The 20,840-nt window shown below is 48.0% G+C and overlaps 1 protein-coding gene across 1 annotated transcript in view; it reads left to right on the forward strand.

Annotated features, from left to right (window-relative positions):
* scgn (secretagogin, EF-hand calcium binding protein) overlaps positions 1-20,840 on the forward strand; it is a 52,824-nt gene that overhangs the window by 12,507 nt on the left and 19,477 nt on the right. The window contains exons 3-4 of the mRNA XM_055654360.1: positions 697-767; positions 12,179-12,274. Coding sequence (XP_055510335.1) covers positions 697-767; positions 12,179-12,274 — 167 coding nt within the window. The remainder of the gene's footprint in view (positions 1-696; positions 768-12,178; positions 12,275-20,840) is intronic.

Below are 20,840 nucleotides of genomic sequence, written 5' to 3' on the forward strand. Positions count from 1 at the left end.
TTTAAGAGCTCTATCCAACTCTTTCTTGAAAGCCTCCAGAGAATCCACTGCCTTCTGAGGCAGAGAATTCCACAGATTCATGTGAAAAAGTTTTTCCTCGTCTCCATTCTAAATGGCTTACCGCTTACTGTTAAACTGTGGGCCCTTCGTTCTGGACTCCCCCAACATCGGGAACATGTTTCCTGCCTCTAGCGTGTCCAAACTCTTAATAATCTTATATGTTTCATTAAGATTCCCTCTCATCCTTCTAAACTCCAGAGTTCACGTTCTCCTCGTGACCTGTGTGGATTTTCTCCGGTTTTTTACTGCACTCCAAAGATGTGCAGGTTTGTATGCTAATTGGCTATGTGAAAGTTACAAGTTGTCCCAAGTTTGGGTAGGATAGTGTTAGTGAGCAGGGATCGCTGGTTGGCGCAGACACGGTGGGCCGAAGGGCCTGTTTTCGACCTGCATCTCTAAACTAAACCAAACCTTAAAGCTATGACCTCTAGTATTTATTTTTACCATCCTGGGGTTCACGTATAGCCTTAACGTTCACTATATAAATAGCGACCTGCTGCAATTTTATTGTTCATTTATGCATATCTCGCAACAAAGGTTCGTTGCACAGACTTTCTGGGAAGCGGTTTGTTTGCTGCCTTTGTTCTTTATTCTGTACCTTTGTAAACCATTCCCCTTCTGTTCAACTCTGCCTAGATAATGGATATATTGAAGGCAAAGAACTGGATGACTTCTTTCTCCACCTTATGAAGAAACTTGGTACTGAGGTGAGTGTGCATCCTAATTAGGTCATAGGGTCATAAGGCCATAGGTGATAGGAGCAGAATTAGGCCATTCGGCCCATCAAGTCCACTCTGACATTCAATCATGGCTGATCTATCTCTCCCTCCTAACCCCATTCTCCTGCCTTCTCCCCATAACCTCTGACACCCGCACTAATCGAGAATCTATCTATATCTGCCTTAAAAATATCCACTGACTTGGCCTCCACAGCCTTCTGTGGCAAAGAATTCCACAGATTCACCACCCTCTGACTAAAGAAATTCCTCCTCATCTCTTTCCTAAAAGAACATCATTTAATTCTGAGGCTGTGACCTCTAGTCCTCGACTCTTCCACTAGTGGAAACATCCTCTCCACATCCACTCTATCCAAGCCTTTCACTATTCTGTAAGTTTTAATGAGGTTCCACCCTCATTCTTCTAAACTGTAGCGCGTACAGACCCAGTGCCGACAAGCACTCACCATAGGTTAACCCACTCATTCCTGGGTTTGGTCAGGTGAAAGGGGCACTAGAGGTATGAAACGGTACAGAACGAATCAGAGCCAGCACCCATGACCAAGCAAAGGTGGAGCCCACAGTGGTCCATTGTTGCTTCGTTCAGTTCATGGTCATGTGTAACGAGATACAGTGAAAAGCTTTACGCTTGCGTCGATGTGGTGATATGAACAGTTCCACTAGCCGGATGACAAGGGAGGGGGAGGGGGGAGAGAGCGAGAGAGAAAGAGAGAGGTCAGTGTGGGAACAGAGCCCCGCCTTCCATCCTGACCACGGTTGCTGTCTGTACGGAGTTTGCACGTTCTCCCCGTGACCTGCGTGGGTTTTGCCCAACAACTTCTGTTTACTCCAAAGACGTACAGGTTTGTCGGTTAATTGGCTTTGTATATTTGCACAAATTGTCCTGGTGTGTGTAGGATGGTGTTAATGTGCGGGGGTCGCTGGTTGGCACAGACTCGGTTTCCACGCTGTGTCTCTAAACTAAACTGTACGTGGTTTATGCATTCTAGGCAGTGGAAGATGACATTTATATTCAGGCTGAGGCAATAAATATTCAAGCTGCCTTGTCTATCTCTTCTAAGAGCACATAAGAAGACAGAAAATTAAGTGATTGAGTTTGAAGGATTGAACTGACATCTCCCACTGGGGCATCCATTGAACTGAGCCGTAGACTTGTTATAAAACATTCTGTGCACTGTTTGTGCGGGATATCAGATTAAACTTTCTGTCATGGCTATTACTCGTCAGACAGAGAGGTCACGTTTTTGACATTTAGTATAATCTATAGACAATAGACAATAGTTTAAGAATAAGGGGTAAGCCATTTAGAACGGAGACGTGGAAAAACTTTTTCACCCAGAGAGTGGTGAGTCTGTGGAATTCTCTGCCTCAGAGTGCGGTGGAGGCAGGTTCTCTGGATACTTTCAAGAGAGAGCTGGATAGAGCTCTTAAAGATAGCGGAGTCAGGGGATATGGGGAGATGGCAGGAACGGGGTACTGATTGGGGATGATCAGCCATAATCACATTGAATGGTGGTGCTGGCTCGAAGGGCCGAATGGCCTACTCCTGCGTCTATTTTCTATGTATCTGTGTTTCTATCTCGAAAGGGACAGCAGCTTGTCTGGCTGCAATACCTGGTGCCACCCTGCTTTATCTCTAAATCTCCTTCAATCAGTAGCTCCAAGCTAATTCCCTTTCACGTCTGTTTTTTGTTAGGAAGGTTGGTCAAACATAAATAGTACATGTGTTGTCTTTGAATGATTGCTGCAGCTTCCTTATCTAGTTTGTGTAAATTGCTGGCCTGTGTTTCTTTCACGTGATGACCACAATGACCCTGATGACCCCGCAGAAAAATCAGACTTTATACAAATGTAAAAATATTCCACGTCACAAATCAGTAATAAGGCCAGAGAGAGCTCGATACAAGCCCAGCCGCTCCATTATTTCAACATGTGACAGTCCCGCCATCCTGGGAATTAACCTCGTGAACCTACGCTGCACTCCCTCAATAACAAGAATGTCCTTCCTCGGATTTGGCTATTTTTTTAGGTGACTAGGCTGTCGCCGGGGTGTCGCCTGTATGGTCGTGAGTCGTCTCCTCAGTCGCCCAAAGAGTCGTAGCATTTTTCTAGTCTCCGCTCGATTTTCAACATGCTCAAAAACATTTCGGTGGCAATCAGAGACAGTGGGCTTGACGCCAATGAGCGCAGCTTGACTTCTCCTAACGTAGGTGCCGTTGTAGGTTGTCGCCAGGTGACATAGGTTGTTGCTGGTGCTGACTCCGGTGAATTCCACTGGTGACTACCTACGTCAACCGGCGACAGGTGTCGTAGCTTGTCGCGGGTGGATGTATGTTGACTTTGGATGTTGTAGCTTGTCCCTGTGTGGTCGTTGGTGGACGTCCTAATGGGTCGCCGGTTGTCAGTAGCTTGCCGTTACTTGACGTTGACTAGGTGGTAGGTTGTCGAAGCTTGTCGCAGACATTATCGTGGGGGGAGGGGGGGGGGGGGGGTGCAGTCACCGGTTTTTTTCAGCGACCTGCTACGACTAAGAGCGTTGCCGGCAGTCGCGGAAAAAATTGCCTAAGTGGGACAGGCCTTTTAAACACTACAACCTCATATAGCTCTGAACTACAATAGACTATTATTATTTTTATTATTATTGCCCCATATCCTTTGACTCAGCTATCTTTAAGAGCTCTGTCTCTGTCCTATCAATGTACCTGTCTAAATGTATCTTAAACATTACAATAGTACCTGCCTCAACTACCTCCTCCGGCAGCTCGTTCCATACACCCACCCACCCTTTGTGTGAAAAAGTTACCCCTCGGATTGTCTAAATCTTTCCCCCTCCTCACCTTAAACCGCTGCCCTCTGGTTCTCCATTCCCCTACTCCTGGTAGGAGACTCTGCACATCCACACGATCTATTCCTCCGAAGATCTCGGAGAAAACCCACGCAGGCCACGGGGAGAACGTACAAACTCCGTACAGGCAGCACCCATAGTCGGGGTCAAACCCGGGTCTCTGGCGCTGTAGGGCAAGAACTCTACCGCTGCGCCACCGAGTCACCCAGTTAATCATTTGCACCAACTTGACCCCATAATGCTATTGTGATTGATTATTTTACTGTGGCAAGTGCTTAATTCATGTTCCTTTTCATTGGTCAATGCAATTTTGTTGAAGATATTAAACATCAAAAATGATAAATGATCCATTAAATCAACTAATTGGCACCACGCTGATAGACATAATACCTCCCATCTCAGTGGACATCTCTCTGAATAATTTGCTATTTTAAAACACAACTGCAGGAGAATAAATTCGCTCATTTCAAGCCGAGAGCCGGATGTAATGGAAGCCCATAAGGTCATAAGTGATAGGAGCAGAATTAGGCCATTTGGCCCATCGAGTCTACTCCGCCATTCAATCATGGCTGATCTATCTCTCCCTCTCCTGCCTTTTCCCCATGACCCCTAACACCCGTACTAAGCAACCTCCAGCTTAAATATACCCACTGACGTGGCCTCCACAGCCTTCTGCGGCAAAGAATTCCACAGATTCACCACCCTCCGACTAAAGAAATTCCTCCTCAACTTTCTAAAGGAATGTCCTTTAATTCTGAGGGTGTGACCTCTGGTCCTAGACTCTCCCACCAGTGGAAACATCCTCTCCACATCCACTCTATCCAGGCCTTTCACTATTCGGTACGTTTCAATGAAGTCCCCCCCCCACCCTCATTTCTCTAAACTCCAGCGAGTACAGGCCCAGTGCCGTCAAACGAGCATCATGCATTAACCCACATATTCCTGGGATCATTCTTGTAAAACGCCTCTGGACCCTCTCCAGAGCCAGCACATCCTTCCTCGGATGCAGGGCCCAGAACTGCTCACAATGCTCCAAATGTGGTCTGACCAGCACCTTACAGAGCCTCAGCATTACATCCCTGCATTTATACTCTAAGTGAGATGAGGAGGAAATAGCTTGAGCAAGAGATGGAGATAGAGGCAGAATGTTTTATTCCCAATTTTGTGATCTGCAGAGATGACAAAAATAGTAGCTTTCTCTTGGGTATGCGAGTTTGTGCTATGGTTGAGTGAAGAATAAAAGATACAAGTTTATATTAATTATCTCATGATTCAAAAGTGAAATGAACACTGGTTTTCTATTAAAGATAGACACAAAGTGCTGGAGTAAGTCAGCAGGTCAAGCAGCATCTCTGCAGAACATGAATGAATAAGAACATGAATGAATAAGAATAAATTTGACAAGTATTCACATACAAGGAATTTGCCTTGGTGCTCTGCCCGCAAGGTACAACATGACATGCAGTGACAGTTAGGAATGACATATAAAACATTAAACATTAATAATAAAACATTATCGATTAAACACGTGATTTAAATAAAATATCAGAGCAAATGGAGGCTACAGATGTTTGGTTATTGAGTAGAACTGCTAGTAGAAAAAAAAGCTGTTTTTATGTCTGGCTGTGGCAGCTTTGACAGTCCGGAGTCGCCTTCCAGAGGGAAGTGATTCAAATAGTTTGTGGCCAGGGTGAGAGGGGTCAGAGATGATCTTGCCCGCTCGTTTCCTGGCCCTTGCAGTGTACAGTTCATCAATGGGGGGAAGGTTGCAGCCAATTACCTTCTCAGCTGATCTGATGTCGTGCTTGGTGGCTGAACCAAACCAGACCATGATGGAGAAGGTGGATGGATAGATATGGTTCAGGAATTAACCTATCAGGGAACCACCTTGCTGTTGCCGGCTCTTATGTAGTTTTTAGATTGGAGATACAATGCGGAAACAGGCCCTTCGGCCCGCCGTGTCCATGCTGACCCGCAATCTCCATACACCAACAGTATCCTACACATACTAGGGACAATTTACAATCTTTACCAAAGCCAATTAACCTACAAACCTGTATGCCTTTGGAGTGTGGGAGGAAACCAGAGTATCTGGGGAAAACCCACGAGGGTCAAGGGGAGAAAGTACAAACTCCGTACAGACAAGCACCCGTAGTCAGGATCGAACCCTGGTCTGTGGCACTGTAAGCGCTGTAAGGCAGCAACTCTACCGCCTTGCCATCATGTTTAGTATGGGCAAAATGGGCTGAATGGCCTGTTTCCACGCTGTATGACAGGGATACGATGGGCTTTTTACTATGCTGGCATGGCCTTTGAGAATTGTGCAGCCGATGTCACAGATGGGGGTGGAATGCAGGCAGCTGGGACTAGTGTCGATGGGGCATGATGGTCGGCGTGGGCAAGTTGGGCCGAAGGGCCTGCTTCCATGCTGTGTGACTGTACCTTCCAGAACTTCTGCCAGCCCTCGCCAGTGCTGCTGGTGAGAGCCAATGCTCTTGGGAGCGACTGGAAGAATCATGAGCAGGTTGTGAAACCGTAGACAAAAATGCTGGAGAAACTCAGCGGGTGAGGCAGCGTCTATGGAGCGAAGGAAATAGGCGACGTTTTGGGTCGAAGCCCGTCTTCAGATGATGTGAGGGCGGGGGGGGGGGGGGGGGGGGCGGGAGGAAGAAAGGAAGAGGTGGAGTCGGAGGGCTGAGCGGGAGGTGAGAAGGGGAGGAGAAAGTAAGGACTACCTGAAATTAGAGAAGTCAATGTCCATACAATACAATACAATACGGTTTATTTGTCACATTGCACATAAAGTGCAAGTGAAATGAATATGTCAGCAGTGGTACAATTATAAAGAACACACACAAAAACACCCATAAAAGTTTAACATAAACATTCATCACTGTGGTGGAAGGCACACAATTTGGCCAGTCTTCCTCCATTTTCCCCCGTGGTCGGGACCTCAACCCTCCGCAGCCGTTGCTGCGGGCGTCCAGATGGTAAAAGGACAAGGTACAAGTCCAGGTAAGTCCGGAGTCGGCTCTTCCCCACCGGAGACCGCAGCTTTAAGTTGGTGTAGGCCGCAGGCCGGCGGCCGAAGATATAAAGTCCCCGCCGCGCCGCAGACAGAAGCACCGCAGACCGCAGAGCCGGCGGTCGAAGCTCCCCTCCAGGGGTGATGGTAAGTTCACGCCGGGCCCGCGGTAGAAATTGGCCGCGGGCCGGCAGTGATGGCTTCTTCTTACCCCGGGTCACCCACGAGAGATCCCGGGCTGTAGACGCCGCGCGGTCTGTATACTGCTGGGGTGCAAATTGCCCAAGCGAAATATGAGGTGCTGCTCCTCCAATATACGGTGGTCCTCACTCTGGCCATGGCGGAGGCCCAGGACCGAAAGGTCGGATTCGGAATGGGAGGGGGAGTTGAAGTGTTGAGCCACTGGGAGATCAGGTTGGTTATTGCGAGCCGAGCGGAGGTGTTGGGCGAAACGATCGCCAAGCCTGCGCTTGGTCTCACCGATGTAGAGCAACTGAAACCTAGAGCAGCGGATGCAGTTGATGAGGTTGGAGGAGATGCAGGTGAACCTCTGCCACACCTGGAAAGACTGCTTGGGTCCTTGAATGGAGTCTAGTGGGGAGGTAAAGCGACAAGTGTAGTATTTCTTGCGGTTGCAAGGGAATTGACCAGGGAGTTACGGTAATTGTGTTATTTGGAACCCAGGCCCAAGCTAAAATGAGATTTCGCTGATGCATTAGCTGGGATTTAACTACACCGATGAGTGTACACAATAACCTTGGCCACCCGTTTACTCTTAGAAATAATGCATTTCCAGCTGGGTCGATTTGCTTCATAATTTGATTTAGGTTTTTGATTGTTATCAACTTTTGTCCTTTCCCTTCTGCCTTTTACTCAGTTTAAGACAACCAAGATAACTGGTTTATTTTCAACAAATGAATTTAGTCTGTAGGTTAAATACTTGGGAATAAAGACCAAACCAAGGTTTTAAGTTTTATACATCATCAACTGTAAAAAAATATTATTCTATAACTTATAGGGAGGTAGAGGAATTGAGAACCAGGGAACATACATTGGAGGTTGAGTGTGATCTCATAGAGGTGTACACAATCTTGAGTAAATTGATAGGGTCTTTTAGGGTATTACCCAGGTATTGTCTATAACCTGGGTGATACCCACGTTATAGACAATAGACAATAGGTGCAGGAGTAGGCCATTCGGCCCTTCGAGCCAGCACCGCCATTCAATGTGATCATGGCTGATCATCCACAATCAGTACCCCGTTCCTGCCTTCTCCCCATATCCCCTGACTCCACTATCTTTAAGAGCCCTATCTAACTCTCTCTTGAAAGTATCCAGAGAACCGGTCTCCACCGCCCTCTGAGACAGAGAATTCCACAGATTCACAACTCACTGTGAGGAAAAAGTGTTTCCTCGTCTCCGTACTAAATGGCTTACCCCTTATTCTTAAACTGTGGCCCCTGGATCTGGACTCCGTCAACATCAGGAACATGTTTCCTGCCTCTAGCGTGACATTTTGGGTCAGGACCCTCCTCCAGAGCTGCAGATGTTCACAAGTTATAGGAGGATAATTAGGCCATTCGGCCCATCAAGTCTAAATCGCCATTCAATCATGGCTGATCTCTGCCTCCTAATCCCATTCTCCTGCCTTCTCCCCATAACCCTTGACACCCGTTTTAATCAAGAATTTGCCTATCTCTGCCTTAAAAATATCCACTGACTCGGCCTCCACAGCCGCCTGACTAAAGAAGTTCCTCCTCACCTCCTTTCTAAAAGAGCGCCCTCATTCTGAGGATATGACCAATGGTCCTAGACTCTCCCACCTGTAGAAACATCCTCTCCACATCCACTCTATCTATGCCTTTCATTATTCTGTAAGTTTCAATGAGGTCCCCCCTCAACCTTCTAAACTCCAGCGAGTACAGGCCCAGTGCTGTCAAATGCTCATCATATGTTAGCCCACTCATTCTTGGAATCATTCTTGTAAACCTCCTCTGGACCCTCTCCAGAGCCAGCACATCCCTCCTCGGATGTGGGGCCCAAACTTGCTCACAATATTCCAAATGCGGCCTGACCAGCGCCTTATCGGGCCTCAGCATTACATCCCTGTTTTTGTATCCCAGTCCTCTAGCATTGGATTTGCTTTCCTTACTATTGATTCGACTCGCAAATTAACTTTTTGGGAGTCCTGCACGACACCCGCACGTCCCTTTGCACCTCCGATTTCTGAATTTTCCCTCCATTTTGAAAAAAGATTACGCCTTTATTCTTATTACCGAAATGCATGAGTCCACACTTTGCTACACTGAATTTCATCTGCCACTTCTCTGCCCTCTCTGCTAGTCCTTCTGCAGGGTTCTTGCTTCCTCTACACAGATGCCCAGAATAGGGGATTCGAGGACCAGAGGACATAGGTTCAAGGTGAAGGGGAAAAGATTTAATAGGAATCTGAGGGGTAACCTTTTCACACAAAGGGTGGTGGGTGTGTGGAACGAGCTGCCAGATGAGGAAGTTGAGGCAGGGACTATCCCAACATTTAACAGTTTGACAAGTACATGGATAGGACGGGTTTGGAGGGATATGGACCAAATGCCGGCAGGTGGGACTAATGTAGCTGGGACATGTTGGTCGGTGTGGGCAAGTTGGACTGTTTTCACGCTGTATCACTCTATGACTATATGGATCAGTCAGAGTAGATGTACCCACTTGCCAGAGGAAGTACTGTACGCATAGAGTCATAGAGCGTCTGGAGAGAAGGAGTGGGTAGTCTAGCGAGCTGACCTCTAGCGCACTGAGGCCAGGCACCAGCTCTCAGACACCTCCTCCTATTTATCCTTGGACCATGATCCCACAGCCGAGCACCAGGCCATAATCTCACAGACCATTTCTGATTTCACTTCTGGCTGAAACAGTTAACCAGTTAACAATTATGGATAGGACAGGTTTGGAGGGATATGGATCAAGCGCAGGCAGGTGGGACTAGTGTAGCTGGGATATTGTTGTCCGGTGTGGGCGAGTTGGGCCGAAGGGCCTGTTTCCACACTGTATCACTCTGTGACTCTGACTGTACACTGCCTGTCCCACCATCTATCTTAGCATCATCTGCAAACTTGACTACAAAGCCTTCAATCCCTTTGTCCAAATCTGAAGAAGCGTTTCGACCCGAAATGTCACACATTCCTTCTCTCCAGAGATGCTGCCTGAGTTATTCCAGCTTTTTGTGTCTATCTTCGGTTTAAGCCAGCATCTGCAGTTCCTTCCTACACATTAATATGCAACGTTGGTTTACACAATAGGACACCGACGTACCCGCCCCACTCTGCCGCTCTTGGTGTGCTGAAACCCCACCAGTTCTACCACTTAGCTTGAACATCAGGGGCAATTTACCACAGCCATTAACCTCTCCAACCCAGATTCAATGTGGAAGTGAGGCACTAAGGTACCGCGTTTCATTTTACCTTGCGACTATTAATACTATTGAATAAAAGTTCAAACAAATGAAAGGGCAAGTTTACAGATTCTCAAGGACACAGGATCGTCTCATCTGTATTTTCAACATCAACTCCCCGCGGCCAACTTTGGTAGAAGGAATGCTAATCAATAATATTAGCATTCAGCGCATCGAGTCAGAATCAAATCATGTAGAAAGTATCGTAAAGAATTCAGACACTTAGGATTTGGTTTATTACAATGTGATGCAAAAGGTTATTTTCAGTTGGATGCTGAAGGGCCTAGAAACATAGAAACATAGACAATAGGTGCAGGAGTAGGCCATTCAGCCCTTTGAGCCAGCACCGCCATTCATTGTGATCATGGCTGATCGTCCCCAATCAATACCCTTTACTCTAAGACTGTGGCCCCTGGTTCTGGACTCGCCCAACATTGGGAACATTTTTCCTGCATCTAGCTTGTCCAGTCCTTTTATAATTTTGTATGTTTCTATAAGATACCCCCCTCATCCTTCTAAACTCCAGTGAATACAAGCCGAGTCTTTTCAATCTTTCCTCATATGACAGTCCCGCCATCCCAGGGATTAATGTCGTGAACCTACGCTGCACTGCCTCAATCAGAAGGATGTCCTTCCTCAAATTAGGAGACCAAAACTGTACACAATACTCCAGATGTGGTCTTACCAGAGCCCAGAGGCCTGTCCCACTTAAGCGATTTTTTTCGGCAACTTGCTGGCACCCGTTATTGGTCGCAGAAAATGGTCAAAATGTTAAAAATCCAGCGAGTGACCCGAAAAAGGTAAGACTCTTTGGGCGACTACTCACGACCAAACAGGAGTCACCCCATGACATGTCTCCATAGTGTTTGATCCTGTCTCTAAACAAAACACCCTTGCCACTTGATAGACACACAATGCTGGAGTAACTCAGCGGGACAGGCAGCATCTCTAGAGAGAAGGAATGGGTGACGTTTTGGGTTGAGACCCTTCTTCTCGACCCGAAATGTCACCCATTCCTTCTCTCCAGAGATGCTGCCTGTCCCGCTGAGTTACTCCAGCATTTTGTGTCTATCTTTGGTTTAAACCAGCATCTGCAGTTCCTTCCTACAGCCTTATCACGTGTGTAACAAGGGTGATATCCCTTCCCTTGTTTGAGGAGTGTCCCCACTGGACTCTGCCCCTTAATGTCCAGCAGTGGCAGGATGAGGCATGGTCTTATAGAGGTGTATGAGTGTCTAAAGGAATGCAGCAGCTAACAAGCTAGTGGGTGTAACTACAAATACATGACTCATAACACGAGTCACTAATCTACAATGAGATCATGAGGGGAATAGGTAGGGTTAGGTTTAGTTTAGAGTCACAGGGTGGAAACAGGCCCTTCGGCCCACCGTGCCCGCACCAACCAGCGATCCCCGTACACTAACACTATTCTACACACACTAGGGACTATTTAACATTTTATACATTTATACCAAGCCAATTAACCTACAAACCTACACGTATTTGGAGTGTGGGAGGAAACAGAAGATCTTGGAGAAAAGCCACGTAGGTCACAGGGAGAACGTACAAACTCCGTACAGACAGCACCCGTAGTCGGGTTCGAACACGGGTCTCTGGCGCTGTGAGGCAGCGACTCTACCGCTACACCACCGTGCCATGGTGAACGCACAGCATTACCCAGAGCAGGAGAATCAAGAATCCTAGGACATGGGTTTAAGGTGAGAAGGGAAAGATTTAATAGGAACCCGAGGAGCAACCTTTTCACACAGAGGTTGGTGGGCGTATATGGAACGAGCTGCCAGAGGGGGTAGTTGAGGCAGGTACTATAACGTTTAAGAAACATTTGACCAAGTACATGGATAGGACAGGTTTAGAGGGATATGGACCAAATGAAGGTATGTTGGTCCACATGGGCAAGTTGGGCTGATGGACCAGTATTACTCTCATCACTCCATCATTCTGTGACTCTAAGACGACTTTTGATTAAGGTGAGGGGGGAAAGATTTAATGGGGACCCGAGGGGTACTGTGTTCTAATGTGTCTGCTTTGCTCCCCTTTATCAGGGCACTGACCTGAGCGCTACGAAGGTGCAGAAAATGAAAGAGAGATTTATGTCTGCGTACGATGTGACTGCTGATGGGAAGCTACAGATCCAGGAGGTAACGGATTCTATGTCTGTCTGTATTGTATGAATTGTGCAGTGTCATGCAAGGGCGGCGCAGTGGTAGAGTTGCTGCCTCACAGCGCCACACACCCGGGTTCGATCCTGACGGGTGCTGTCTGTACGGGGTTTGTACGTTCTCCCCGTGACCCGAGTGGGTTTTCTCCGGGTACACAGTTTTCATCCCACGTTCCACAGACGAGCAGGTCAGTTGGCTAATTGGCTTGGTGCAAATGTAAATTGTCCCTGGAGTGTGCTGGATGGCGAGAATTGCTGGCCGGCGCGGACTCAGTGGGCTGAAGGACCTGTTTCCGCGCTGTACCTCTAAACTAAACTAAATTAACAATCATATACTTTGTTGAGAAAACATAATTTTTAAAAATATTTAAATCACTTGTTAGCATCCAATGTCACATGAATGAACACCATAGAGGGTACAATGTTGATGCAGAAACAAGGAACTGCAGAGTCTTTATACCAAAGATAGACACAAAGTGCCGGAGTAACTGAGCGGGTCAGCCAACTTCTCTGGAGGAAAATGATAGGTGTTGGGACTAGGGTTGCCAACTGTCCCATATTAGCCAGGACATCCCGTATATTGGGCTAAATTGGTTTGTCCCATACCGGACCGTCCTTGTCCCATATTTGACTGCTACTACTCGGGTTGAGGGGACTGTCAGGTCAGAGCACCGCGTCCGGCCCCGCCTCACCCGTCCCGACGTAGTGCAGCCCATGGAGTGCAGCAGCAGCAGCCTCGCCCGTGGCCCCGTCGGTCGGCAGCCCGGCCAGCTGTCCGACCTTCGGACCTTCGCTTACCGCCGACACCACCACCACCCCTCCTTCTCATGGCCGATCATCGGTTCACGAGTTGGATGGGGCGCCGGACTTTGCGTGCGACATCGGGCGGCCCGGGCAAAATCTCCTCAGCTGGGCCCGCCGGCTGGGCTTTGTGTGCAGTCCAGCACCCGGGCCAACTCATCATTCACCCAGCCACGGCCGAATCAGTCAACGAATTGCCATCGGGAATTTGTACCTTATTTTGACCTTTTGTCCCTTATGTGGGAGTGAGAAAGTTGGCAACCCTAGATAGGAACTTTCTTCAGACTGAAATTAGGGGGGAAGGAGGAGGAGGGGGATGAGTTTGGAGGCGAGAAAAGACCAGGACTGATCAAGACTAGGAACAGTGGCCTAAGGCAGGGTGGTGCCCCTGTTGGGCTTATTGTTGGCTGTGGAAGGTGTGATGTCAGCAGGGCTACAATGTGGTGAACTGTGGAACTGGTTCAATGACTCGGGGGGAAGAAGGTGGGACAAGAGAAAGGAACTTCCCCTGTTTTGTGGGTAAGGGATTGCACACGCTTGCTGCAAGAAACATGTTGGAGTCCAGAACCAGGGGCCACACAGTTTAAGAGTAAGGGGTAGGCCATTTAGAACTGAGATGAGGAAAAACCTTTTTCACCCAGAGAGTTGTGAATTTGTGGAATTCTCTGCCTCAGAAGGCGGTGGAAGCCAATTCAATGGATGCATTCAAAAGAGAATCAAGGGATATGGGGAGAAAGCAGGAACGGGGTACTGATTGTGGATGATCAGCTGTGGTCACATTGAGTGGCGGTGCTGGCACGAAGGGCCGAATGGCCCTCTCCAGCACCTATCTTCTGTGATTCCATGAGTCTCCGTCTGAAGAAGGGTCTCGACCCAAAACGTCATCTATCCATTTTCTCCAGAGATGCTGCCTGACCCGTTGAGTTTACTCCAGCACTCTGTGTTTTGCACAAGATTCCAGCATCTGCAGTTTCTTCTATCTCCAAGTAATTACCATTTTTGCATCCACAGTGTTGATACGGGCGGTTAGGTTACTGCTGAAAGGGGGCGGCACGGTGGCACAGCGGTAGAGTTGCTGCCTTACAGCGCCAGCGACCCGGGTTTGATCCTGACTACGGGTGCTGTCAGTACGGAGTTTGTACATTCTCCCCTTGGCCACGTGGGTTTTCGCTGAGATCTTCTGTTTCCTCCCACACTCCCAACGACGTGCAGGTTTGGAGGTTAATGGGCTTAGTATCACTGTAACTTGTCCCAAGTGAGTGTAGGATAGTGTTAATGTGCAGGGATCGCTGGTCAGTGCGGACTCAGTGGGCCCAAGGGCCTATTTCCGCTCTGTATCTCTAAACTAAAACAAGTAGACTGATAATCCAAAGACATACATGCTTTAGTTTGGTTAGAGACACAGCATGGAAACATAGAAACATAGAAAATAGGTGCAGGAGTAGGCCATTTGGCCCTTCGAGCCTGCACCGCCATTCAATATGATCATGGCTGATCATCCAACTCAGTATCCCATCCGTGCCTTCTCTCCATACCCCCTGATCCCTCTAGCCACAAGGGCCACATCTAACTCCCTCTCATCTAACTGGCCTCAACTACCTTCTGTGGCAAAGCATTCCACAGGTTCACCACTCTCTGTAAAAAATGATTTTCTCATCTCGGTCCTAAAAGACTTCCCCCTTATGCTTAATCTGTGACCCCTAGTTCTGGACTTCCCCAACATCAGGATTCATAACCTTCCTGCATTTAGCCTGTCCAACCCCTTAAGAATTTTGTAAGTTTCTATAAGATCCCCCCTCAATCTTCTAAATTCTAGCGTGTAGCGTGTAGTGTGTAGCGGGCCCATCGACCCACTGATTCCACGCTGACCATCGATCCCCCATTCACACTAGTTCTACGTTATCCTACTCCCTCATCCACTCCCTGCACACTAGGGGGCAATTTACACAATTTACAGAAGTCATTTTAAACCTACAAACTCACGCGTCTTTGTAGTGAGGGAGGAAACCGGAGCACCAGTGGAAAAACCAATACGGTCAGATGGAGAACGTGCAAACTCCACACAGACAGCAGGTCTTTGGATCTGTGAGGCAGCATCTCTTACTCACCTCACCGCTGTCACAGAATACAGAACAGTGCAGCACAGGAACAGGCCCTTCGTCCCACAAAGTCCATGCCGATCATGAAGCCAAGTTAAACTACTCGCCTCCGTTTGTACATGATCCATATCCCTCTATTCCCTGCACATCCATGTGCCTATCCAAAAGCCTCCTAAACACCTCTCTTGTAACTGCCTCCACCACCACCCCTGGCAATGCGCGTTCCAGGCACTCACCACCCTCTGTGTTTTAAAAAAACAAAAAAAAAATCTTGACCCGCACATATCCTTTAAACTTTGCTAAAGTTGGGCTGAAGGGCTTGTTTCCACACGGTATATCACTCGACTGATTGTTCCACTTGAGCAACTTGAGCGCCCAGGAATGGAAAAGACTACAAAAGTAGTAAACCCAGTCCATCATCGGCTCAGACCTCCCAACCATCGAGAGGATCTATCGTAGTCGCTGCCTCAAAAAGGCTGGCAGCATCATCAAGGACCCACACCATCCTGGCCACACACTCATCTCCCCGCTACCATCAGGTAGAAGGTACAGGAGCCAGAAGACTGCACCGACCAGGTTCAGAAATAGCTACTTCCCCACAGCCTTCAGGCTATTAAACTCAACTGAAACAAATCTCTGAACATTAATAGACCATTATCTGTTTATTTGCACTTCATCTGCTTATTTATTGATGTGTGTATATATTTATATAATGGTATATGGACACATTGATATTCTGTATTTATGCCTACACTATATTCTGTTGTGCTGAAGCAAAGCAAGAATTTTATCTGGGACACAAGAAAATAAACTCTCTTGACTTGATTTGACTTGACTATTCCTCAGAACCATTTGGGGTGGAAGCCTCGGTGTGTTTAACATTGACAGCTGGCAGAGCTACTGTTTTGTAGAGAGTTGTCATTTACATGGAGCTTAATATTTAATTACACCTAGAAACCTACCCGCACCACATCAATGACACGGATCAGTCCTGCCCACTTGCATGACCTTTGTAAATCCAACAGATCTCTATGTCTGAGACATATGGCAAATAATCCAAGCTTAATTCCCCAAACACAAGTGGCACCTTTTAAACCTGGCTCCATCATCGAGTGATACAGCGTGGAAACAGGCCCTTCGGCCCAACTTTACCACACCGGCCAATATCTCCCAGCTACACTAGTCCCACGTGCCTGCATTTGGTCCATATCCCTCCAAACCTGTCCTATCCATCCACACCATCCATCCACTGCTACATCCGCTGAGTTTCTCCAGCACTTTTGTCTACCTTCGATTTTCCAGCATCTGTAGTTCCTTCTTAAACACTATCCATGTACCTGTTCCTTAAATGTTGGGATAATCCCTGCCTCAGCAACTGCGACCCCAGAGACCCAGCATCGATCCTGACTATGGGTGCTGTCTGTACGGAGTTTGTACGTGCTCCTCTGCGACTTGCGTGGGTTCTCTCCGAGATCTTCGGTTTCCTCCCACACTCCAAAGACGTACAGGTTTGGTGGTTAATTGGCTTGGTATAAATGTAAAATTGCCCGTAGTGCATGTAGGGTAGTGTTAATGTGCGGAGATCGCTGGTCGGTGCGGACTGCCTGTTTCCGCGCTGTCTCTCTAAACTAAACTAAGCTAACACCCTTCTATAATAGTCTCAATTACCAACACTTGGAATCATTCAGCATGTTCTATCAGTTATATGCCGTAACCCTTAACTCACCACCCATTCAATAGATTAATTACTCACTGTGCTGGTGGGCTCCATCCCAATACTCTACAGATTGGGAGATTTATTTGCGGACTGTCTAATACTATTGGTCCTGCTCTTCCTCGGAGGATGGACCACTGTGGTGTAGAAGTGCTGCCCTTGGTGTTCCCACACATTTTGACTGCAGTGGAGCTGAATTTCTAAGGTACTGAAATACGAAAGTAAGATGAGAAGCAACTCTCTCCGGCGATGCCGGCGATTTTACTGGAGTTGCCGTTACCGCTGGAGAAACATAGAAATTAGGTGCAGGGGGAGGCCATTCGGCCCTTCGAGCCAGCACCGCCATTCATTGTGGTCATGGCTGATCGTTCCCAATCAATAACCCGTGCCTGCCTTCTCCCCATATTCCCTTGATTCCGCTAGCCCTTTGAGCTCTATCTAACTCTCTCTTAAATCCATCCAGTGACTTGGCCTCCACTGCCCTCTGTGGCAGAGAATTCCACAAATTCACAACTCCCTGGGTGAAAAAGTTTTTTCTCACCTCAGTCTTAAATGGCCTCCCCTTTATTCTAAATCTGTGGCCCCTGGTTCTGGACTCGCCCAACATTGGGAACATTTTTCCTGCATCTAGCTTGTCCAGTCCTTTTATAATTTAATATGTTTCTATAAGATTCCCCCTCATCCTTCTAAACTCCAGTGAATACAAGCCTAGTCGAGAAGTATAGGTCAAACAGGTCGAATGTGTAGGAAGGAACTGCAGATGTTAGTCTCCACTGAAGGTAGACACATAAATGCTGGAGTTACTCAGCGGGCAGGCAGCGTCTCTGGAGAGAAGGAATGAGTGATGTTTCGGTGTCGAGACATTGTGCAACAGATCAATGCATCTGTGATAACAGCTGCACAATTCTCAATGGCCGTACCATCATAGGGCGAAAGTATAAGGCCCATCGGCCCATCCCTCCCCTACTGACCATCAGTTTCCAGGATTCTATCCAGATTAGCCACAGTGCACAGATGCAGGATGGAGGGAATCATGTTTACTATGAGATAAAGTCCAGTGGAGACTGATTAAGGATAGCCCAAGTGTTTAAGAAGGAACTGCAGATGCTGGAAAAATCAAAGGTAGAAAAAAATGCTGGAGAAAGTCAGCAGGTGAGGCACCCTCTATGGAGCGAAGGAAAATCTCCAAAGATGCTGCCTCACCCGCTGAGTTTCTCCAGCATTTTTACCTACCAAGGATAGTCCGAGGGTCTCCATTGAGGCGGATGGGAGGTCAGGACCACTCTCCAGTTGGTGATAGAATGGTTCAGTTGCCTGATATCGACTGGGAAGAAACTGCTGATCATCCACAATCAGTACCCCGTTCCTGCCTTCTCCCCATATCCCCTGACTCCGTTATCTTTAAGAGCCCTATCTAGCTCTCTCTTGAAAGTATCCAGGGAACCGGCCTCCACCGCCCTCCAAGGTAGGGAATTCCACAGATTCATAACTCTCTGTGAGAAAAAGTGTTTCCTCGTCTCCGTTCTAAATGGCTTAACCCTTATTCTTAAAATGTGGCCCCTGGTTCTGGACTCCCCCAACATCGGGAACATCGAGAAGCATCCAGAGAACCTGCCTCCACCGCCGTCTGAGGCAGAGACAATAGACAATAGGTGCAGGGGTAGGCCATTCGGCCCCTCGGGCCAGCACCGCCATTCAATGTAATCATCTGATCATCCCGCACACCTACACACATCCTAGGAGCAATTTTCAATTTTCTCAAGCCAATTAGCGTCCAAACCTGTACGTTTTCGGAGTGTGTGATGAAACCGAAGATCTCAGATAAAACACCACACAAAACGCAACCCGAAATGAAAGCAGAATATTGATGGAAAATTAATATTCTTAAACGTAGTTTCATTTTTAATTGATTTGTCTTCCGGCTGGGTCAATATTTGTCCATGGTACAAAGTTTATTGAAGTTAATCCCAAAGTTTTATCAAGGATCTGATTTCAATGTTCAATCGGATCAAAGACTGAAACTGCATGGTGGCGCAGCGGTAGAGTGTCTGCCTCACAGCGCCAGAGACCTGGGTTCGAACCCGACCACGGGTGCTGTCAGTGGGGAGTTTGTACGTTCTCCCCGTGAACTCTGGGTGCTCCGGTTTCCTCCCACATCCCAAGGACGTGCGGGTTTGTAGGTTAGACGCAAACTGCTGGAGTAACTCAGCGGGACAGGCAGCATCTCTGGAGGAAAGGAATAGAGGTGACGTTTCGGGTCGAGACCCTTCTTCAGGATTGGAGGCCAATTAACCTACGAGGTGTGTGCAGGAAGGAACTGCAATTACTGATTTATACCAAGATAGACACAAAATGTTGGAGTAACTCAGCAGGCCAGGCAGCATCTCTGGAGGGAAGGAATAAGTGCAGTCAATAGTCAATAGTTTATTTAATTGTCATTTGGACCCCTGGAGGTCCAAATGAAATGCCGTTTCTGCAGCCATACATTACACACAAATAGACCCCAGACACAACATAATTTACATTTTACATAAACATCCATCACATAGCTGTGATGGAAGGCCAAAAAAACTTATCTCTCCACTGCACTCTCCCCCCCCCGATGTCAGAGTCAAAGTCAAAGCCCCCGGCTGGCGATGGCGATTGTCCCGCGGCCATTAAAGCCACGCCGGGTGGTGCAAGGTCGCACACCGGGTCTTGGTGTTAGAGACCCCGGCGTGCGCTCGCAGAGTCCCGCGGCCATTCCAAGCCGCGCGGGGCAGTGATGTAGGCCCCGCTCCAGGAGCTCTTCAACCCCGCAACTCGGGCGGGAGAAGTCGCCGTTGCAGGAGCCCTGAAAAAGCGGTCTCCCTCCAGGGATCCGCGGGCTCCCGGTGCCGCCGTCCGCAGACCCCGCAGTACGTGCGGGTTTGTAGCAGCAGAGCAGCAAAGCAGCTGGCAGTAACTCAGCGCTCCCCCACCGCTCCACCCGCTCCGGTCCCGGCCAGCTCCGCGACGGGGAGGTGAGTCGGCACCAGAGTCCCCGGCTTCTTCTGTTGGAGGCCGCTCCTCGTTGCAGCCCCAACGACAACTGAGACCCGACGAGGTCTCCAGTGCAGGGAGAGAACTAAAAAGTTTCCCCCTCCCTCCCACCCCACCCCCACCCCCCCCACACACACACCCCAACATAAAATACACAAATATAAACTAGACAAAAAATAACGCAGACAGGCTGCAGAGGCAGCTGCTGACCAGAGTCGCGCCGCCTACCGGGATCAATAACAATCAAATAAGTGTGAATTCTGAATAGGAGTAATGTCTGACGAATGGTCTCGACCCGAAATATCACCCATTCCTTCTCTCCAGAGATGCTGCCTGACCCACTGAGTTACTCCAGAACTTTGTGTCCAGTCTACAAGGTTTGTAGGTTAATTGGCCCTCTGTAAATTGCTAGTGTGTAGGCAGTGCTTGCAAAGGTGACATGGCGTCAAACTCGTGTGAACCAAAGATCCTATAGCGGATCCTATAGCGGACCGCTATAGGATCTTTGGTGTGAACGGTTGAAGGATGGTCAACATGGACTCGGTGGAATGAAGGGCTGTTTCTATGCTTTAGCAACCATAAGGTCAAAAGTCATAAGGTCATAAGTGATAGGAGTAGAATTAGGTCATTCGGCCCATCATGTCTACTCCGCCATTCAATCGTGGTTGATCTATCTTTCCCTCCCAACCCCATTCTCCTGCCTTCCCCCCATAACCTCTGACACTCACACTAATCAATAATCTATCTGTCTCTGCCTTAAAAAATATCCACTGACTTGGCCTCCACAGCCTTCTGTGGCAACGAATTCCACAGTTTTGCCACTCGAAAGTCAAATTTCTCCACATCTCCTTACTATAAGAACGCCCTTTAATTCTGAGGCTATGACCTATTTAGTCCTAGACTCTCCCACC

This window comes from Leucoraja erinacea, chromosome 2 (assembly GCF_028641065.1).
Source record: "Leucoraja erinacea ecotype New England chromosome 2, Leri_hhj_1, whole genome shotgun sequence".
Lineage (NCBI taxonomy): Eukaryota > Metazoa > Chordata > Chondrichthyes > Rajiformes > Rajidae > Leucoraja > Leucoraja erinaceus.